The sequence below is a fragment of the Ornithodoros turicata genome, unplaced genomic scaffold (genome assembly GCF_037126465.1).
Source record: "Ornithodoros turicata isolate Travis unplaced genomic scaffold, ASM3712646v1 Chromosome14, whole genome shotgun sequence".
Taxonomy (NCBI): domain Eukaryota; kingdom Metazoa; phylum Arthropoda; class Arachnida; order Ixodida; family Argasidae; genus Ornithodoros; species Ornithodoros turicata.
Genome location: NW_026999314.1, coordinates 2,572,501 through 2,595,575, shown reverse-complemented (window position 1 = coordinate 2,595,575; position 23,075 = coordinate 2,572,501). Strand labels below are relative to the sequence as shown.

General features: G+C 46.9%; 1 protein-coding gene across 2 annotated transcripts in view; it reads left to right on the top strand.

Moving 5' to 3' along the window:
- Positions 1-21,823, top strand: part of LOC135372351 (venom metalloproteinase antarease-like TtrivMP_A) — a 105,434-nt gene extending 83,611 nt beyond the window's left edge. For both annotated transcript variants that reach the window (XM_064605980.1, XM_064605981.1), the window contains 3 exons: positions 8,722-8,911; positions 15,117-15,248; positions 21,746-21,823. In XM_064605980.1, coding sequence (XP_064462050.1) covers positions 8,722-8,911; positions 15,117-15,248; positions 21,746-21,802 — 379 coding nt within the window. In that variant the 3' untranslated portion in view covers positions 21,803-21,823. The remainder of the gene's footprint in view (positions 1-8,721; positions 8,912-15,116; positions 15,249-21,745) is intronic.
- The last annotated feature ends 1,252 nt before the right edge of the window (positions 21,824-23,075 follow it).

Sequence of the window (23,075 nt, the reverse complement as noted above, 5' to 3'; positions counted from 1 at the left end):
TCACACCGTCATCAGTCATAGCTGCACATGCGTCATCATCCTTATCAATGTCAACGTAGTCAGAAACCGCAGCATCATCTACTGCAGTCGCAGTGAGCCTCTGCATCAGGGATCGCAGCTCAGCTAGGGGAATGTCTTCATCGGCCAACGGGCCGTAAGCAGCAGGCCCTCGGGTTGGAGTTTTCCCCTCTAGAACCGGACAGTTGCTCGAGATATTTCCAAATGACTCGACTGGTCAACGTGACCCAACGCACACAAATAGAAAAGGGGGTCATGGTGCACGTTTGTCTCCCCTACGGAGGAATGCAAGTCCCTGACGTGTGATGGGAATAACCCCCAAACAGCGAAAAGGGTGAAGAAGCGGGGTCAGCGTCTCCTCTTACTCACGGTAGTCCGGATAACTGAAGCTGGATTACAAGAATTTTCGACTTTCGTTCCCCGGAATTCTTGTCCGAGTCCGGAAGCTGAAGTCCGGATAAACGAGAACAAAATACATGGAGGAAAGTCCGTTCCCGTGCCTTTTGTCCGGATACCGCGGGATCCGGATAAATGAAGTCCGGATAAACGGGGGTCGACTGTAATTCATGCTCAACGCGGTAGACACAGCGCCTAACAGTTCCATGGTCTCGTACAAATTACGGCGATCAGATTCCTTTTCTTTGTCCTGGAACAGCACCGCTACGGCACGTCGAGACTAGCCAGAGTTACCGACAGGGGTCTCTGGTTTCTAATAGACAATACCTGAAAGACAACCCATGTGATGAGCGCGGGAAGGGCAGCGGGATATGTTTAACGTTGACAATATATATATATATATATATATATATATATAAGTTCAAAAAAAGACGCGGAAACAGATTTTAGGGAAGTTACAAACACTAGTTTATTACATAGGGAGACGTTAAAAAGGGCAAGGGGTCGACGTTTCGACAGTGGCACTGTCTTCGTCAGGACAAAAGATGCGTAGCTGGTTACACATTACTTAACTAGGTTTGGTACATGAAGTCATAATCGGTACGGGCACGCCACAGGCGTTTGTCAATGAGTCAGATTCGGGAATATTCCAGAAGGTCAAGTCCGGGTGGTGATGTCATTCGCCGTAGGTCACTGTCCGCTTTGGGGAAAATTCCGGGCAGGATGAGCGCTGCTTCAAACTTTGCTGAAAAAAAAAAAGAAAAGAAGAAAAGAAAAACAGAAAGGAAACGAAAATGATGAAACTGTAGCTCATCTAGGCGGCCAGATTTCTTACCGTTGAAAGTGCTCCCAGATATTCGTTAATGGTTGATTGGAATTTGTAAATGAGACAAGATTCGCGTTGTTCCCTGCACCGATCTGAGCTAAAATTTGACTGGAGAATAAAAAGTGACACATTATTTAGTGAATGACCTGGTTGCTTGAAATGGCGAGAGACCGGGAGGTTTGGCTTTTTTGTAACGTCAGATTCGTGGTTGTTGAACCTGATCCGAAATGATGTTTTAGTCTGACCAACGTATTGTGCTTGGCACGTGCGGCACTGAATGGCATAAATGACGTTAGATGAATTACAGTCGAAGTCACCATTAATTTTGACGGAGAAATTGGAATTAGTACTTTTAAGTACTTGGGTGCTTTGCATTAATTTGCATATTTGACACCTGCGACCATCGCATGGGTGACAGCCGTTCCCTGGATGCGCTGCTTTCCTAACCTTAGAGCTAACTAGATTATCGTGCAGGTTGCGCGCGCGCCTGTAGGTTACCCGCGGTGGCTGAGGAAAAATTTGTCCCATGCGCTCCGATTGGAGAAGGATACTATGGTGACGGTTTAGTATATTGTTAACGCTTTGAATATTGCTGCTAAATGTTAAGATGAGGTTTACGGAACCATTATCTAACACGCGTTTATGGTCTTGGAACAGGGCTTTGCGATCTGCTTTGCGGGCTTAATTTAGAGCGTCGTCAACTAGGCTAGGTGGAAATTGGCGACCAATGAATGTTTCCCTAAGTTGAGCTAGATTTCTGTCCAAGTCATCGTCACTGGAACAGATGCGCCTGTATCGAAGTGCTTGGCTGTAGGGGATGGCAAGTTTAGTATGACGCGGGTGGCAACTGTTAAATGCTAGATACTGTTGAGAGTCCGTAGGTTTACGGAACAGGTTTGTGGACAAGACCCCGTTGGTTAACTTTACTTGGACATCGAGAAAGTTAACAGTTAGAGGGGAATAAGAATGCGTGAACTTGATGGCCGGATGTGCTTTGTTAAAGTCGCTGATAAATGTGATTAGGTCATCTTCTGAGTGTGGCCACACCATGAATATGTCGTCGAGGAACCGCTTGTAAAGCGTGGGCTTCTTTAGGCGCTTAGACAGAAATTCCTCCTCTAGAGCTCCCATAAAAATATTTGCATAGTTAGGTGCCATTTCTGTACCCATAGCCGTGCCATGAACTTGCAAGTAGTGCTTACCGTCAAATTCGAAGTTGTTATTTTTCAGAATAAGATTAAGAAATGTGCATAGGACACAAGGATCGTATGCGGTATCCGAATATTTTGAAAATGCCCTTTCAGCTGCAGCAATACCATCTTCGTGGGGGATGTTAGTATAGAGCGAGGAAACGTCTAGCGTGACTAGCAAACTGGAAAAAGGAGGCTGACATTCACTTAAAACTTGATTGGTGTCCTTAATGTAGGATGGTAGTTTAGGAGGTATATCTTTAAGAAGGTGGTCAACAAAGCTTGAAATGTTCTCGGTAGCTGTACCGTTGCATGAAACTATTGGGCGCCCTATATTTCCAGGCTTATGAATTTTAGGGAGCATATAGAACCTGCACGCTGCGGGGTCTTTGGGGAGTAGATAATCGTATAGGGTGGAATCTATCTTTTTACTTGCTTTTAGATCTTTTAGACTGCGGATAATATGAGCCGTAATTTCCTCTGTAGGGTCAGCCTCGAGGAGTTTGTAGAACGATGCCCACGATAATTGCCGGACACCTTCGTTAATGTAATTTTCTTTGTCCATTACTACGATTGCACGACCTTTATCAGCTTTTTTAATGACTATGTCACTGCGGTCCCGAAGGTCAGAAAGGCTGCGCTGCTCAGCCGGCGTTAGATTTGGCTTCGATTTGCTGTTGCATGATTTATTGTAAGCGTTAATTGCATCTTTTTGAACTGCACGGATGTACATGTCCAGAGCCTTTTCACGGTTAGCCTCTGGCGTAAAGTTGGATATATATATATATATATATATATATATATATATATATATAAAGAGGGGGGAAAAGCCATTAAAAAAATAAGTAAATGATGCTAGACGTGTTTGAAATTCAAACTTACAGATTAAAATGGCTTCTATGGCTGCACGTAGAGAAACAGATACTCATTGAACGATGCGAGAGCACCAGAGGACACGTGTTTCGCCGTGTTTGCGGCTCGTCGGCCCTGGGTAGCTGCGCATCGTTCGGGATTGGCAAACCAGGGGTCACTCAGCGAGCGATATACACCTGGGAGGGTGACTGAGCACTCCTCAATGCCACAGTGCAAGCCAGTGAATTATAAAGAGGGGGAAAAGCCATTAAAAAATAAGTAAATGATGCTAGACGTGTTTGAAATTCAAACTTACAGATTAAAATGGCTTCTATGGCTGCACGTAGAGAAACAGATACTCATTGAACGATGCGACAGCACCAGAGGACACGTGTTTCGCCGTGTTTGCGGCTCGTCGGCCCTGGGTAGCTGCGCATCGTTCGGGATTGGCAAACCAGGGGTCACTCAGCGAGCGATATACACCTGGGAGGGTGACTGAGCACTCCTCAATGCCACAGTGCAAGCCAGTGAATTATAAAGAGGGCGAAAAGCCATTAAAAAAATAAGTAAATGATGCTAGACGTGTTTGAAATTCAAACTTACAGATTAAAATGGCTTCTATGGCTGCACGTAGAGAAACAGATACTCATTGAACGATGCGACAGCACCAGAGGACACGTGTTTCGCCGTGTTTGCGGCCCGTCGGCCCTGGGTAGCTGCGCATCGTTCGGGATTGGCAAACCAGGGGTCACTCAGCGAGCGATATACACCTGGGAGGGTGACTGAGCACCCCTCAATGCCACAGTGCAAGCCAGTGAATTATAAAGAGGGGGGAAAAGCCATTAAAAAAATAAGTAAATGATGCTAGACGTGCTTGAAATTCAAACTTACAGATTAAAATGGCTTCTATGGCTGCACGTAGAGAAACAGATACTCATTGAACGATGCGACAGCACCAGAGGACACGTGTTTCGCCGTGTTTGCGGCTCGTCGGCCCTGGGTAGCTGCGCATCGTTCGGGATTGGCAAACCAGGGGTCACTCAGCGAGCGATATACACCTGGGAGGGTGACTGAGCACTCCTCAATGCCACAGTGCAAGCCAGTGAATTATAAAGAGGGGGGAAAAGCCATTAAAAAAATAAGTAAATGATGCTAGACGTGTTTGAAATTCAAACTTACAGATTAAAATGGCTTCTATGGCTGCACGTAGAGAAACAGATACTCATTGAACGATGCGACAGCACCAGAGGACACGTGTTTCGCCGTGTTTGCGGCTCGTCGGCCCTGGGTAGCTGCGCATCGTTCGGGATTGGCAAACCAGGGGTCACTCAGCGAGCGATATACACCTGGGAGGTTGACTGAGCACTCCTCAATGCCACAGTGCAAGCCAGTGAATTATAAAGAGGGGGGAAAAGCCATTAAAAAAATAAGTAAATGATGCTAGACGTGTTTCAAATTCAAACTTACAGATTGAAATGGCTTCTATGGCTGCACGTAGAGAAACAGATACTCATTGAACGATGCGACAGCGCCAGAGTACACGTGTTTACCCAGGGCCGACGAGCCGCAAACACGGCGAAACACGTGCCCTCTGGTGCTGTCGCATCGTTCAATGAGTATCTGTTTCTCTACGTGCAGACATAGAAGCCATTTTAATCTGTAAGTTTGAATTTCAAACACGTCTAGCATCATTTACTTATTTTTTTAATGGCTTTTCCCCCCTCTTTATAATTCACTGGCTTGCACTGTGGCATTGAGGAGTGCTCAGTCACCCTCCCAGGTGTATATCGCTCGCTGAGTGACCCCTGGTTTGCCAATCCCGAACGATGCGCAGCTACCCAGGGCCGACGAGCCGCAAACACGGCGAAACACGTGTCCTCTGGTGCGGTCGCATCGTTCAATGAGTATCTCTATATATATATATATATATATATATATATATATATATATACATATACAAGAAGGCGGTAGTGGCAAGGAAATTTGCAGGAATGGTGTTCAATTGTTTTGGCACGTTAAGGCAACTGATCGTAGATATAAATTAGGAGGGTACGCAGAAACCATAAAGGTGACGAAGTTCCGATTGTGCTTTGCTAGAACCACCGCATAATGAAAAGTAACGATGTACTTGTCCATGTCGTGCATGATGTCAAAGAAAGAAAGCGCAGCCTCGTTAGCGCGCCCAGCTGAATTTTCGCGTCTACTACTACTATTAGGAGAAAGATCACCTGTGGTATCCTGTCAGCTGTGTCAAGGGAACAGAGGTGGACCTCGGGGAAGCAATGCTGACAGGCACGTGTGCAGTTTGGGTACATGATAACGTCATATCTTTCCAACCTAAATTAATTTTGTCAAGTCTCGGCGTCATACAGAGAAACAGTGAACACGGCGTGAGACACTTAGACTATAATAGCATAAATTGCGTAGTATTCTCAACACACGAGTCTGTTGGACATACAACCAGGGATGTGCAGTAGTTAACTACTTGTAAGTAATCTATTACTTGAACTGTTGCATGGTAGTTAAAAAGTAGTTAGGAACTACTTGCAAATATGGTAGTTACAACTACTGGTTTAACTTTTTTGTGCTGAATTACAGCAGTTAGGTTACAGCAGGCTAGAATTACTTTTCATTTTTTCACTTTGTCTTCCGTGTGTTTCACGGCCTTCTTTCTTTGTGCTTATTAGCGACAACTCTGGGATTTTTTTTTTTCATCTGGCGCATCACACGCTCGCAAAAAATATCAGCACTCTACATCCGACGCAGGCAGCAACAGTTCATTCAGCATTGTCATTCATGGAGAGAACTGCATAACGCACTGCGATGCTCAGCGCAGGAGGATAGAGGCGCATGTCTTGCCTGGTGCAAGATCGCCAAGTGCGGTTGGCGAGAAGGGGTCTCGGATGGAACTCAGGACAGTATCCAACGTCTTGCAACAGGACATTCAGCTGTCGGAGCACTGGTCACACAGGTTGAGTTAGACTGATTAGACGCGGAATACGCTTTGTAAGTTAGTTTCTGCGCGCTAGAGGAGGGGGAGAAAGGGGAGTGACGCACGCGGTGATGTGGCGTGCTCCTATTTGTGGAGAAGCCCATTTCACCACGTGCGAGCAGCGAAAAAGGTAAACAAGCTGGATCGGTCGCTTTCACGCTATGAGTTTCTCGTTTTGTACGTCGTTTTTAAGCGACGAAATGCTAAATACGTGTTGTGGACTACGTGTTGTGATAAATACGTGTTGTGCACACTTCGATGGAGTATCTGTCTTCCGTGTTCCAAAAGACAAACTGGAACGTCTGCGGTGGGAGAAGGCAATCAACCGTCGCTACTGACAAGCTGGAATACCAGAGTTGTTTGTAGTCGTTACTTTGAGGCCGCAGTACCGAGGCACCATTTTCAGGACTTTTAAAAGTAACGCGTTACTTTCTCTATACTTTGAAGTCACATTTCTGCGCCGAGCTTCTAGCCTGTCTGATAGGGTCTGGATCCGCATACCATTCAGGACCTCACATCGCCTCCAGCGTACCCCCAGACCACCCAAACCCAAACCACTCTACGCTACCCCTTCTCAAGAGGGACGTAGACGTCCCGAATATCTCAGTCCCAGAAGCATTATGTACATGACGCATTGCGGCGACAAGAGGGAATATTTCGCTCGACTTGCGGGTGACGCACAGAGTAGTGTCTTTAAAGTAACTTGGGCAATGCGTAGAAGTACAGAAAACGTATTCAAGTTCGATTACTAAACTCAGCTTTTTGAAAAATATATATACTTAGATGCACTACTCAGGTTACTGTACAAGTCTAGTGGCATGCTACTTTTGGGGCGGCGTATCTACTGTTGCAGTACGTCAGTCTTTGTCACGTCCTTGATGGCAGCATACAGCAATGTAGCGTGCTATATGACTACATTTCCCATTTCCGTTGCGGCATTCACACAAAGCACACTGGAGCCGGTCATAGGTTGACAGCGTAACCCTCACGCTGTATGAATGATCTCTGAATGAAGCACGCGCATTCGAACTAATACAGACGTCCGAAACTTAAGCACGTTTCCTTCGTTCAACTTTGTTTCACGTTTGTTCAAACAGCCAAAATCATCACGAAAGAAAAACGACACTTCTAATGTCGATATCAGAGCCGTATTCGCTGTTCTACGCTCCGCTTCGGCTGGGCACTGCTTTGTTTACCTTTTTGGAGCGAGCACATGTCTGCTCCAGCCAATCAAAGGTGTGCTGGAAACGTCACTCTTGCGTCATGCGCGGTAACCCCGCGCGCTTACAGAGCGTACAGTGACGTTCGTTCTCAAGTTTGCGTACAGAAATGCTACGGCACATGAGCAGAAAGTACGTCTGTTGTGTTAAGCAGGGTATGTTAACGATCAACACAAACACACACACATCACATTCAAAAACCGTACATCGCCGCCGTCGTCAGATTGGAGGTCATGGCTGTATCTTTGCATAACATATGACTACATCATAGACACGTAGAAATCCAGCAAACCGGTAAGGAAGTATGAAGGGAATTACCTCAGGACGAGAGCCACCGATATTTCGAGCAGGGACTGTTCTTGCTCTGGGCACCGTCCCCATCACTGGCATGATATTTAATGGGCTAGTTCGGACGTTTCAAAGGCTCATGCGAATTGTGGGTCAACAACCCAAGGGGAAGAAATGGCTTGTTCAGGCTTTTACCGCCCAAGTGAATGGTCGCTTTGTTAGAGTTTGCATGGGATTATGTGAATGAAGTCATCTGCATTCACATGACCCACTGATTCACTGTTGACCCACAATTCGCATGAACCTTAAACCTATAACACGTAATACCTCACCCTTTAAATACTATGCCAATTATGAGGACGGTGCCCAGAAGAAATATGGCTACATCAGTATTGTATGGAGGGGCGCCTGCTGTGCTATGGTTGTTCCGAGTGTGGGAGCTCACTCTCTTCTCGCTATCCGTGCACCCACGCGCTGTTTTCTACGCTTAAGCGGTCATAGATACAACGACGCGCACAAAATATCGAAGTAGTTACAAATGTAGTTAAACCACATCATGGTGGTTGCAAAGTAGTTTTAAATAGTGCGGCTGTGATGGGGTTACGCTAGTAGTTAATCTACAATTTGACGCAGCAGATAGTAATTATAACTAAACTACTAAAAAGTAGTTACAGTACATATCTCCGCATAACAGCTTTTTGGGCAATGTAGACAGCGACAGTGTGGCACGAAAACGAACTGAGTATCACACAGCTCTCTCGTGAGAGCCTTCAGACCCAGTGTCATACCTAGCCTAAACAGGAAGCGCGAGTATAACACTGAAATGATTTGCATGTAGCATGACAGCATTCAGTTTTGTTCGCGATATCGGCACATAAGGTGCGGAAAGCATCTGTTCGTTTTTTACGCACCTGACTACTGATGACAACTTGGTTACAGCGAACGCTTGCTCGAGGATTTAAAGTTGAAGAGGAGCAGCGACGCAAGATATGGGACGGCATGCTTCGATTCGCCTTATAGCTCGATGGCTGATTTTAGTGAAAAATTACCTGGCGAGATCATCGACCAGGTGCAGTTCTGCAGGGACGTTATGCCAACTGAACACAAGTCATATGTCCACCTTTGTGAGGTATGTAATGTTTTTTCCATGCACAAAAAAGCTCTTGCATGCTGCAAGCGCTAAAGTGGGGAGAACAAAACAAGACAGTAATGTCGGAATCATTTAGCGAAAATAAGACCTCGTAGTAGGTCTACGAGCCAAACTTGCAAAAGCGTATCTGATAAATGTAAACATAGGTAACTCTAAGGTGCTGGAACGTTATCGCACTTCCACAGAAATGGCAGCAAGCCTAGAGATTTCGTGCGTCCTTCATACCCTACGTTGTGCGATGCAGATGCGCATTCTTTGTAGGAAAGGTGAAATACAATGATACCCACGTATAGCAGACAAGATAAAGGGCCCGTTTGGTAGCTGCTCTCTCATTCCTTCTGCAGCAGCCTCGTCCTGGAGCAGCTATTAAACGACGCTTGAAGTACCCCCCCTCCTCCCACTCCCACACACACATTCTCATAGAACCATAGTTTGAGATAATTCAAGCAACACTGCCCATGCAACCAATGAAAATGAGCAATGATGCTAACCATTCGGCCAGGGAGGAGTCTCTCAGTTTGACTCACCTTTCGGCCAGTCCTCACTGCAATCAGTTTTTACTGGTTTTCTTGCTGACGCTCGTTATTCCGTATTCCAAAACAAGTAAATTTTCCACAGAATACACATTTAGCTGGTGCATCGTATCACAGAAACGTTCATCGTGCGTACAGAGCCCCTAAGTGTGGCGTTCGCTAACATATTGCAACCAAACCAAGTTCGATTTCGCAAAACGCACACATAGCTTACTCCTAGAAGCAAGCTACGCTCACATGTGTGCATGCGATTTCACGGTTAGCGTCTGCAACAACAACAGCTTTATTGTGAGGTGATGAACGAGGAGTTTCACCGCCAGGGGTAATACTCTACACATTGCTGGATGTGATGCGGATAATGAGATCATGAGCCCCTTCATAATAAGGATAGCAGTCCTATGGTATCCATAAGGGTTAAGCTAGCTTTGAGGGCAAACTACCTACTTATCGTTCACCAACTGGATGTGAGGCTTGGCCCTAGAAATTGACGGCACATACCTGCATATGCCGTTGCTGTTGCGCGAGTTCATACTGAACCAGGATCTTCAAACAGGAAGAGACAGGGACACTAACATGAACAACAAGAGCATCTGCTTTACTAGCAACTAATAAAATATTGCCAGAAGAAGTTGCTCACAGTTTTTCCCAGAGGAGTGTGCTGATCTTGCGCACGTGCTCTTAAATCGTTCGTCAAGCAAAAGAAATGCTTTTTATTATATTCTGGCACTCAATTGCTATAGTGAAGCAGAATGTCCTGATGCGCATGTTGCGTCCCTGTCTCTCGGTGCTTCCAGATGCTTGCCTCTATACGCACGACACGGGAATTATGTGAGTGTATATGTGTTCGCACACTTGTTCCATTTCATGTAGATTCCTTTCATATACTAAATTGCTGCTGTTTCCATCATTTTTCTCCACAGCAATCCCGTGTTATAAACTAACAAGCTGCAAGTGAATCTTTCAGTCTTTCAGTTCAGTTGTAACTCATGTGATGCAGCATAACATTGAGACTTGCCTCATTCGTAGTGTCCTTGTGTCGTTTCAGCTCTGTAATGTGGTGTAGAGCTACATTGAAGTGCACAATAAAAGGATAAGCACAGCATGACTGCGAAATTTTGCTTTATCTTGAGAACTTTACATTGCAAGAATGCGTACAGCATATCTGCTTGGACTTAACATCATCCTGGAGAATAGACAGGGATAAGGACAACAAACACGAAGAGCGTTCAACTATCAACATATTTATTTGGACTAGGGTTATTTCTCTAAATAAATTGATGCTAGTTTAACTTCGTGTATGGTTGTTGTACTTGTCCTTGTGCGTTCTCCATCATGTTCAACTTCACAGTGATGCATTCAGGTGCAGGGACCTGTGTTCCCAATTGCTTGTGGGATGGGTTAATATGTCAAGAGCTAGCAGCCTAGCCAGTAGATCCAAGGTGGGCATCAGACGTGCACAGGGGAGGGTCAACATAACGGATCCCTGAAATGCAACAGCAGCACAAGTGAGAGGCAAAGGAAACAGCAACTAACCCACACGAAATATAACTACAATAACAAGTGGTTTATGAAACAATTTCTTCTGATGCCTCTTTGAGCATCTTTGTCCATAAATGTAAATTGGTAGAAAATCCGGCGAATTGGTTAGGAAATGTAAAGGGAAGTGCCTCTGGAGGACAGCTACCAGTATTTTGACTGTCGTTCTTCTGTGCACTGTCCTCACCATTACCACGGTATTTAAAGGGCATGGAACGAATGGAGAACAAACATGATGGGAGAATTAGAATTACAAGCCCTCCGCAGAATATGAAGATATCTCAAGAAAAGACACCTAAGACAGCCTCAAAGTTCCGCCTCTCAGTGTGCTGAAGTCTGAATTACATATTGGAAACAGAGACACTTACGAGCATGAGACTTCAACCGTCCAAAATTGTACCACATTAATGTACTCATGTCATTCCGAGCAAGAAATAAGGAATGCTGCTTTTGCGCCCTTAAACTACTGTGATTTCGTCAGGGTAGACACTTTCACGACGCCAGACATGCGACGTGCCTTTGCAACATTCGTGCCCTAAAAGAGAATTGCTGAGCACAGGAGGATGCTTACCGGTGACCTATTTTCTACCAAGCGCGGGCTTGACCATGTGCTCTGGATGCCGCAACTGCAGGCACTTGTTGCGTACAGCCATGTGCCTCTTGTTTTTATTATGACGTGAGCATTGATGTTGGCCCAAGATGAGCCCTTCAACAAGGGTTCTATAGACTTGTTCAACGTAAGAGGGAAACGAAATCTAGTTATTCAGTTCCAAAAATATTACTGCACGGCAGATAGGATGGTTGGATGCAGAGAGGTTACGCTCAATCGCTGCGCCAGATAATGTAATCGTATGTATTGCACTATTGTATCTTATTCTTGTGTGAGAAAACTCCAAATTTATTGCACCTCCATATCTCCAACGGCATATGTCTCAACTCAGCTACGAGATACATGCATTCTTCTAGATTTAATGTAAAATGTCGATCGGTGGAGGAATTGGGCGTAACACATGTGCCATTCGAGACAACCTCTCCATGCCATTCCTCCTGGGAACCACCTTACAATACCACCTCAGGAATGCTCTGGATGACCAAACGGACATCGCGGCGATTTTGGAGCGCTCGTTCTGCGTAGGCGACCTTCTCGCGGGCGCCTCTGCAGTGGAGGATGCAAAGACAATAAAGGACACAGCTCAGACCTTGATGGCTGAGTTCGGCATGAACCTAACGAAGTGGAGCCCGAATTCTACGGAGCTACAGCGATATCAACGACCTCAGCTCCACTGCGGCTACATCAATAACGGAATCCGAGAAGCGTATAAAAGGAGGAGAAGTTTGGGACCACAACAGTGACTGTTCTAGGTTCTTCGATGAACACTTACTGGGGGTCCTCACCATCCTACGGAATACGAAACGTTTAGCCCTCCAGATGTCGGCACGAGTATTGGGCCCCCTTAGATTTCCCGCGCCGTATTTCATCCGCCTAAAGACCTTATTTCAGCGTCTTTGAGAACTTATGCTTCATGGTTTGACCTTCATGCGCTGGCAGACGGAACGGAAAAGGTGACTGCATATGAGGTCTAGTACCGCTCTGGTTTTTAAGGGTGGCTATCATAAACTCCGTGATAGATGTCCACGTAACATCCTGCTTATCCTTCTCAATGTGAGGTCATGACGACTTCTTTTAGTTTTCATCAGGTTTGGGAGGGACCAATGATGAAATATGCTATTGAGTGATCCACAGAAAAAAAAGAGAAAGAAGAAAGAAAGTGTCGGTTTGGTGAAACTTCCAACTTTCTCTTGAATACACAACTGCTAGAACACTGGTTACACGCGGCAGCCTTTACAAGGGTTACGGCCAAATGCAGTCTGCGAATTAAGTCGAATACTAAGGTTTCCAACGTTCATGCTGAAGCTGTTGTTTTGGATAGATATATGACTGGGGCGACAGCGAGGTGCGAGTCGTGTGGCAATTTGGGCGACGTCCCCGTCTGTGAATTCCAATATACCGTTTTAGAGCCTTTCCTGCACTGGAAACTCTTCTTAGCAGATATTTCGCCAATGATGATAATGAAGCCCTTCAATGGTACGCCTCGAAGCAAGATTGGACGTTGAAGCATGTGAAATGCCCAATTCAATACGTCGTTACGTCCAACAATTTCACGCAGACGATACACAAAGTTCGAAACAGGCAACATACGTGGCATCACTGTGACATTCATTGCTCAACTCAACTTTCCAGTTGCTGCAGCCGCCATCTTGTTTCGCGATGCCAATGCCAATCGGTCGAACCGACTGAGAGCGTGGTCGTTTATGCGAAATCACGCGTCCTACAACTAATGCGCACGCGCCACACTCGGATGGGACGTTTCATACGGGCTAAAATGTCCATGGTTCCTCTAATGCCAATGGAATTGCGGCAGCAAAAGCACGGTGTTTGATAGGAAGCGGATGTCTCTTCTGTAAACCTAGGTGCTTTCATGTTACTGCAGGCAGTGTGAGTCGCTGAGACGTATGTCCCTCACCGTGACTAAAGTGTTTCGCTCCTTTATACTCTGGAAGCGGGTTGGAAACCTTTGGTTCATACACTATTGCGATCCGAATGAGGACATCTGAGGGATATTTGGCATTGGCAGTTCCGTGGGACGGCGTTGGTCCGTCAGCAGGACGGGCGCAGTCGCGGTCCCAAGGGGAGGGGGGGACGGTCGCCCTCCCCAAAAGCATAGCCTGGTCCAGTTTTCGTCTCTTTCCCCGTGACACTCTCAAGGAGAGCGACCTAAATGGGACCTAAAATGGATTACCAGTGATAGGATTTCGTGCGAGAAAAGGTTGAGCGCGTGTCCAGAACCCTCCCCACCCCTCGCACCCAAATGGATAGCGACTGGCTAAAGGCTAGCAGACGTCACCCCCCCCCCCCCACCTCCCTTTAAAGTATTTCGCTGGGACCGCCCCTGGACGGGCGTAGCACCTGTTCTTCGCTTTTAGGGTGATACAGTGTTCTTTTCGTAATGATATGCAACGTGGATCAAGAAGAAGATATGCAGAAATTGAAACAGCAAAAAGAAGACAGAAGTAATATCAGTCGTAGATATTAAACCGGATAATGCTTTATTATTACACGGACTTGCGTTTATTGTTACACGGCTGGCGTTATCACGGAAATATTAACGCAATATGGACAAAATGGGCTTGCCAATATGGGCAGCCCATATTGGTCCAATATGAGATCAAAGGGCGGAAGAGGGGAGGAAGTGATAGTTCATGTCGCTAGACTGCAGCACTCAGACGGGACAAAGGGCGGTTAAAACAGGCCATGAACGCTCGCACTTCTCTTATCAAATTGTGCAAAACGACCAATCTCAGCAAAATGGCTAAGGTGATTACTGATCACAAGGATTCATGTCTTCCAGCCTTTTTTTACGACGAAGAGGCACAAGCTTGACATGCCCTTTCGGCATGTGATACCATACCCACCTCATTCGTCATGTCATACCCACCTTGGCATACACTGTATAGCGACTGCGAATGCGTATCGTGCTTTGAAGAAACATCTGTTCTCTGCACGAATACGGACAGGACTATACGCGAGATAATTGAAGCTTTTTGTAGTCACAGAAAAGGGTTGCATTGTATCAGCACCCCGTCCCTTGCGCTGACTGACCAAGAAAAAGAGGGAATAAAATTTGGTGTAGCTAGTGCGCCACCTATCATCCTCGTGATTGTTCAAATATGCCTGCGCAAATAAATCCCTGTCAGTTGAGACTCTGCAGATACGTTGGCCTCCTTGTTTTAACTGTCCTTCGTCCAGTCTGAATGCTGCAGTGTAGTGACATGATCCAATATAGAGCCTGGTTGCACTCCCCATTCTGGTTCCATATTGGCAGCCCATATTGGACCAATATTGGCAGGCTGCTTGGGTCCTCTGGCATCTCTGCTTATAGTTGCACTTGTTTACAATCACTCGTCACGACGGCCTAGCCGGCACAACGTTTGTACAGAACAATGCGAACTGCGGAAATGAGCCACGTTGCTCAAAGATATTATATGCAAGGCCTGGAAATCATGTTTACACTTTGCATTTGGTAGCAGTTCTCACGCAGTCTCTTTTTGTGCAGGGATGGTTTTCGAACGCGGAGTGGAAAATGGAAGAGTGCGTGACACGTTGCTGCTACGGAAGTGGCATGAAGCTCTATGAGCAGATTCCATACAGATCCATGGACGGGTTCAAATGCTTTAGAAGCAAGAAGGTGAGGTCCACGTCACTTATTTCCCCCCTTCGATTCCGGCAGAAAGATAGACAGGAGAATGATTTTCGATTGACTGAAAAGCGACGTCCAACTCAACTACAGGTAGAAGGCTTCTACACGTGCGATAGGTTCCTTCCCACACTAATAAACATACTGCACTCACCTGCTTTCATACTGCCGCCTGTTGCCTTCCCTCAATTCCCGTCAAGTAGTTTCGATTGGCGCTGCAGCCGCTCACTTCCAGCGTTTTTGCTGTGCACCAGAAACACAACATTTTTCGGATGTGAAGCCGCGACGCTCGTATCTAAACAAATAGTGTGTTTGTCCTTGCCACTGCGATCAGTTGTGAGCAGAGCTGTATAAGTTACTCACAAAGTGTAATTAACTTACACATGTCTTTAGCATGTCTAAGTTACAGGAAAGGTAATTAAGACTGAAATGTACCTCGGTAACGGTTAGTTACTCATAATATGCTACTGAGTTACGCCACAATTCATTCACTTACTCATGAATGTTCAAGGTGACCACATGCAAAAACATTGGAATACAGTGTACGAAATAAAGTAGTACTTGTTGAAAGCAAACTTCTCAAACAACCCACATGTTCGCTTGCTTAGTAGTGAAGCTGATAATTCTGATGGATTTGCTCTTAAGAGCTGGACGTTTCAAGCTCTCATTAGAATCACTCTAGCATTCCACCCCAGGAGCCAGCGCTCGCTTGAAAATTCCATTAAAGTAGTAACTTTCCTCAGAGTACAATTTTCTCGAAAATGTAATTAAATTAAATTTACAGACACACGCTGTAGGAGAAAGTAGTTCGTTACACTAACTAATTACCCAAAAAGTTACTTACATAAACTCAATTACTTGTAATTAGTTACTTTACAGCTCCAGCAGTGGCCTCCAACGTAGGGGGGATTCGATACAAGAACTGCTCCTCACCCCACGACACTTGTCCCCGAACTTACACGTCTTCTGGATGCGATAGTCTCTTAAAGTGAACATTGCGCTTGATGACAGCGTTGCATACCAGAGATCCCAGTCAACAGAGGGAGGTGGCCGCTGCAGAGTGTGTCGGTTCCGGTGTGCAAAGACAAAAGTAAAGGGCAACCTCCATGGAGCGAATTTTTGCAACGAAGTTCGCGCGGCAGACTGCCACGCGCGTTCCGCCGCCAGTTGTTCGCCGCACAGGGGTGGCATCCAATGTATTGCTCCGTAGACGAAAGCGTGCTGGGCGAACGCAATGCATCCTGGACAGGTCCTGGTCGCACGTCACAGCAAACGTCAAGGCACACGTGACCTTAATGATGGCGGCGCCCGCGATCGGCGGCCAAACCGTTTGTAAACAATGCGGTTGTTGTTTCTGGACGACGTTTTGGATGTTTTTCGATCACGGTAATTATTTTGATCCGATAATCTCGCAATAAAACGCGCAGTTTTACACATAAAGCACACATAACACAATTGTTGACTACTTCCAAAGATGTGATGACGACCGCGCGTTAAGACTTACCGAGCCGATGCGATGTACTTAAACTAAGGTGAAATGGGCTACCATGTTGCGGAAGAAGCACCACATAGTTCACGCTGGCAAAATACGGTCATCTCTTGGTGTTATGACGGCGAAAATATGTCGGTAAGCGGCAAAACGACCTGTAAACAAAGTCATATGACCTCAAAATGACGTTTTCTATGACATGCGACCACGACAAGATGGCAGTTTTGCCAAAAGCACCCGCTTGAGGGTAGTTACAACAATGGCGGGTTTGTGTCACGCCTGTGGTTCGCCGGCACCAGCTCCATGGAGCGAAACACCAGCGGACGGCGTCGGGAAGTCATGCTGTGATGTCACTGTTGCCAGGGTATAAGGTGAAAGCTTAGTGAAATCAGTTGCTCGAAAAAGTGCATTTAATGTCACAAATTTTGCAACTAAATCCAACAACTGTCTGAAAAGATGCGACCAGTAACGTACCGAAAGACATACTCACTACTGCGAAAGGAAAACATGTTTCTTGGCAGAGAATGCCTCACGTTCTAACGATGCAGTTGGCGAAACAGCGAGCAGACGACAGCATCCAGTTGCAAGAAGAGGACGATGACGATGATTCACGAGAGCAGACGACCACGTGCAGGCGATCTGGCGTAGATTCGTAGCGGAAGAGCACTTTGATTGGTTCATCTGCAGTTGACGCTTCCGGAATCGCGGACGCTGGGCGAAAATATCTGGCATGGGCAGATCGGCGGCGGACGCTCACATTTTTGACGCCTCGCGCTGGGCGTCCGACGCTGAGCGAAGTTCGCAGCTTTTTCGCTGTACATTCGCTCCATGGAGGTTGCCCTTAACATTATCGAACATGACACGGCCGTCACGTCCAAGCACGACGAGAGGCGCATATACGAACATCAGGGAGCAGTCGTTAAAGACCCCGAGGGCCGCTGCATAGCATTGTTGAGGAGGTGGAGTTCCTCTACATGAGCCCCGACCGGCGATGATGGTATGCCACGGAGAGGCGATGACGGTGGCCTATTTCCATGGCGGTGCCGGTGGAACTGAGGCAGGTGCTCCAGGCACGTGGCCATCTTCGTCATTGTCCACGGCCCGCTACAGTGCTCCCCCCTCAGACGCGGAGCGACGATAAGAAAGATCGCAGAATCACGTCGACACAGGAGGGAAAAGCAAGAGCGACCGTGGATGACGCGCACTGCTGGACATGTCCATGGCACGGCACAGCACACGTGGCAGTAAGAGTTCGATGAGGGCGAAGTCGTTGAAGTCGTGGACGGGCGCTGAAGGCGTCTGGGGTGCCGCAACCGGCACGGAAGCGAGAGCTCGTATGGTCCCAGGAAGTGAAGCTGCGTTAGCCGTGTTGACTGCCGAGACGCCGGCTGAAGCGTGCCGTGGCGTCGGCTGCCGCGACTGCCGAAACCGGCAGGGGAGCACGTTGCGCAGTTGTCGCGGCCGGCAGCGGATGTGAGTCGAGATGTGGAAATGAAGCGGTGGGTCGTCAGTGTGCCGGAAGCCATAGACAGCGCAGGTCGGTCCCTGGAAGCCGTGAACCGGTGGGCGGATGCGATGGTCAGTGAGCGGTCGGGTCGTTGCGGGTCGTTCGGATCCGTAGCTGATCGGTAGCGTGGATACGTGGATAGAAGCGGTCGGCATGTCGGGCGAGAGGCAAAAGGCGTTCGGGATGTGATCGTGATGATCCGAGTAATGATGGTGGCTTCCAGGCATAGCGTGTAATGGTAGTGCTCGTCGATGGTGTGGTCAGAAATTTGGGATGGTCAAGGGCCTCATTGCGCCGAACATGGTGTTCTTCCTTCGGGTCACCAAATGTAGACGAATTCCACCTCCTCTACAACATCTTTGAGGGTTATGCCCTAAAACGTAAATGTAATGCCAGAGTAATGTCATTACTACGTTGAAGTAATTGCTTTACTAATGCATTACTAGCATCAAAAAATAATTTCCCCACCTCTTCTCATCGGTTCCTGCTGCCCGAAGTTCGAAATATGCAATCTTCAGAACGGTTGCGTTGAGGCACAAAAGCTTGAAATCTTGGTCCTTCGTTATGCAGTCGCATTGCAAATTTTCGGCTGTGTTCTCGAGCTCTTTGCAATAAAAGCACTCATCTTCATTAGGCATGACGACGCGTAAACCTCATTAGCACCTTAGCAACACAAGAAAAAAATTCAGCTTTAACGCGCTCGATGCTGTGAAACTCAAAACCATGTTTACCAGTTGTGGAGGTCAGGCGGCTGACAGTATTGGCCTCCTGCGCGCCAGATCTACGTTGATAGTTCACTTCGGGCTCCATTGGCAGCTTCGGCGATGGCGAAGCTTCGAACAGGGCTGCTACAGGGTCGCGCATACAGTGCCGCTAATTGGTGATCCCGAGAGTCACAATGCGTGCTGCCCCTAAGCTCCTGCTGCGCGTTGATGTCCCCACACAGAACATAGGGAGGGGACGTTGGTAAGGATGTCTTGAAGAGGGTGCGCACAATATGTAGACGGAGGCTATATGTAGACGTCTTGCCCTGCGTGCCGCAGAGCAAGACCACCGTGACGTTCATGGAGATAAGACCGACAGTACAGCTCATGTACTCGCCTGTACCAACCAACAGGTTACAACGGTTGGCCGATTACAGGTAGACCGGAGCGGACAAAGAGTGGTACCAAATTGCGTGCTTCATCAGGCCGGGAGACGAAGATTGTGTAGACGGACATTCCATTGAAATATGGACGTCGAGGGATACTGGGCTGCTGTGCTGCGGACTCCGCTGCTGGTTGTCAGAGCATACGGGGATGCCGTACGTAAAGGAGGTCTGTCAATGCCTGTGCAGATAAGAAGCCCGCAGGGTGGTAGATGGAAGAAGCGAGATGAATAGGTAGGGCGGGACGAGGTAGGGTGTCGGAGGGGTTAAAATCGTGGCAAACAATATGGTCGCGAATAAAAGCTAGCAGAGAGCCAACCACACTCCACCGTGTAACACAACTCCCATCTTCCGACAAAAGCTATTCCATGCCGGGGGACCGGGTCCACGTTGAGAAGCGTAATGCTCGAGCATTCGGAGACAGCGGTGGAAGAATCAGCCCCGAGTGTTTTCACTGAGGCACCAGCCGGCGACGCGGACTGCTTACGCTTAGAGGAACGCTCATTGTAATCCATGGCATCCGTCCAGGTCAGAGAATCATCGTCAACAGCCTCGACCTCATCAGGGGCGGGCATCGTAGGTGCGGATTGGACATTGGGAAAACAGATTTCCATATTCACATGTGTGGTAACAGCTGGCACGGAAACGCACAGTGATTGTGTGGGGAGCGAAGACTTGTGTCACATTCAGAACAGTCACTATCATCGCTATATCGAAGAGTGGCTTGACGGGAATGTTCCTCTTGCAGCTAATGATTTACGTGTCAGATGGAGCGGTAAGCAATTGTTAAAATCGGCAGAGGATCTATGAGCTCTCCAAATCTAATCTTGCGAGCGCGACATGGCTGTTCACAGGAACAGGCCAGGACAAAAGTGCGAGTGACAGGATGGGTGAGATAATCAAGCACCATGCCACGACACCTAACTTGCGGTCACCCGATCAAGATGTCATCCTAGGGTCACAAGATATGATAACGTGCTTGCCAAAACACCTCAAGGGCGTCCATTTACTCCATGTGCGCGCAGAGGACGTGGCTTCTTCTACAGTGCAAAAGAAAACGGAGTGGGTAAATGCATACCGCATCAAAGTGGCATACAAGGTTCGCATGCGTGGCAAAGCAAGACATCGGAAAGTCGAGGCCGAGAAACATCCATTGCTTGTGCCGTGGACAGTGAATGCAGAAAAGTGACGTTTTCATAGAAACTCAGTGAAATCACTTGTCGCTGCCGTTGCAAGATACTGCTTCCGCTTTCGCAGTCATATAAATATATCGACACCGCTACCGGTTTGGTTACACAAAAGTTGTGCCTTTTTTGTACGACATCGACAGGAGGCACGCCATCCCACGGTACCGGCAGCCGGGCTCTGACACGTACGCACACAGAGCAGGGCCGCGTTTTGACGTGCTAATCGCTAATTTAGCTATAGCAAAGCCAAGCTGGCAGCTTTAATCTAATTAAAGTACCTCGCCAGTGTACGCCTTTCGAAGCAGAATTTTTTTACGTCAGAAGAAAGGTCTAACGTCGGTCCATGTCCTGGGAAAATATAAATGAAATCAAAAGGAGCCTTTTTGAGAAACGGACGCGCAAGGTTCTTGTTTTATCGAAATATGCCTAAACATTTGCCTCATTTGCCTCAAACATTCAGCAGATACCTGTAAGAGATATACACACGATAGATATAACAGATGAAAGAGCATTAAAAGGTGAGTGAACTGATACCAAGTATGGTAAAGAGGGACATCTACAGTCAGATAAATCATACGTCGAAGTAACAAAACCGCGCGAGAGAGCATAATTGATATTTTTTATAGCACAGAGCGTTGCACTTGCGCGCCAAAGTTTGCGCTCGGACTGCTGCCCTGTAGGCACACTGAAGCATAATTTTTGTCTAATACAATACCTTTTAAAACGCAGGAGATACATGCGTGTGAACACGGGAAAACTGAAACACTAGAATTCAGGGTCGGATTTTCTCGATTTTTTTTGCACGAAAACTATTCCGTAGAAATTATTCATTTTACCGCTGTTGATCATCATGTACGATGAGCTTCTAAATATAAAAAAATAATGCAAATGCAGGAGGTCGATGGGACATCCATGTCTGAACTGACGTGAAACCGGACTAGAGCAGGGTACATAGACAGAACCTTGGGTAAACTCTCCTTGACTGATTCGAATTCCGGAGCTTGGAAATATAGCGGCCGTAATGCACGCGAAGCTCTTCCCCTCTTCCGAAGGTCTCGAATTTTAGACATGTGAATACTTAGCTCTGCCATATTGAGTTACCTCCTGACTGTCTGACTGAGCCTGACTGTCACTTCTCCTTACACTTCTCTATTACAGGTATGCTACGCCGGGCAATGTGTGGACCACGGCACGGACGTCAATACGTTTTGGTAGAATAAATATGTGTCCTGAGCACTGCGTGCCTTTGTGTACTCTAAGCCACATTCGACGGAGAGGAGAGCTGCTGGGGAGAAAACGTCCCACAAAAGTCAGCAGCTCCTTCTTAGATTGACATATAAAAGCCAATGCAGAACGAAAAATGTGTTTTGAAAGAAAACAATGTGGTGGCTTCGTAACACGGCCCACCAGAAAGGTGAGTAAGCAGCACTTGACGGCGACCATTGTAGACAAGAAATAATGATCTGAAGTGACATGTACTACGCTATTAGTATGTACATCCATTCATTTAGAAGTCTTACATCGCTTAAAAATGTCGAGAAATTGAGTGTGACTTCCATGTAGCGCTCTACACTTCATCAGGATACAACAGTAGTGTTACAGTCGAAATATATGGGATACGAGGAGGAGACGGAACTGCACTGGCAGAGCAAGTGCAACAAAACATATATCAAAAGTAAACAGTCAAATTCTAAGTATGCATATACAGGGTTTTCAAAATGAAGCTTTCACTAGCACTTTATAAACAGGCGAACAAAAGAAAACTGATGCTACTTTTTCTGTTCCTTGAGTTAGAAACAGGTGCTACATAATTAGCAGCACCTGTTTCTTACACAAGTAGCGTAAAGTTATCATCCGGTTTCCTGTCATTGCTGTGTTTGCGTAGCGCTCGTGAAAGCTTAATTTTGAACACCCTGTATATGTGTATATATGTTTGTAAAGAGCTCCGGCTATTCTTTCCTGATATATACATATATATGCATATATATATATATATGACGAAGGAACGGAGCGATCAGTGAACCAGAGAACGAACATGTGTTTTTTGCTGCGCGCGCTGCACCTCCTCTTTCATACGTCACACTCCCATCCCCCCTTTAAGAGAAAAAACAGTAGGGGAATGGTAGAGCCGTAGTTTGCTAATGTGGACGATGTCGGTTGGCCTCCCAACAGGTAAGAACGAGCGGTCAATTTCATAATTAACAGGTGCAATCTTGCGAAGTATCGTGTAGGGTCCTTCCATGGCAGGAGCGAGCTTCCCACGGTTAGGGTGCCACGGGGTTTCATAGAGAACGGTATCTCCCGGGGAGAAATCAGCAGGAAGAAATTTTCGGTCGTAGGTAACTACTTTTCTGATGGCAGGCGAGTTAATCCGCCTTTTTCACGGGAGCGGACGGCGCATGCGCGGTTCTCCCGGAGCACCTCTTTGGTGGAAAACAAACTAGTGTGACTTGCGCCAGCCGCCATGTTGTTTTTCCCGCTGTGAGTT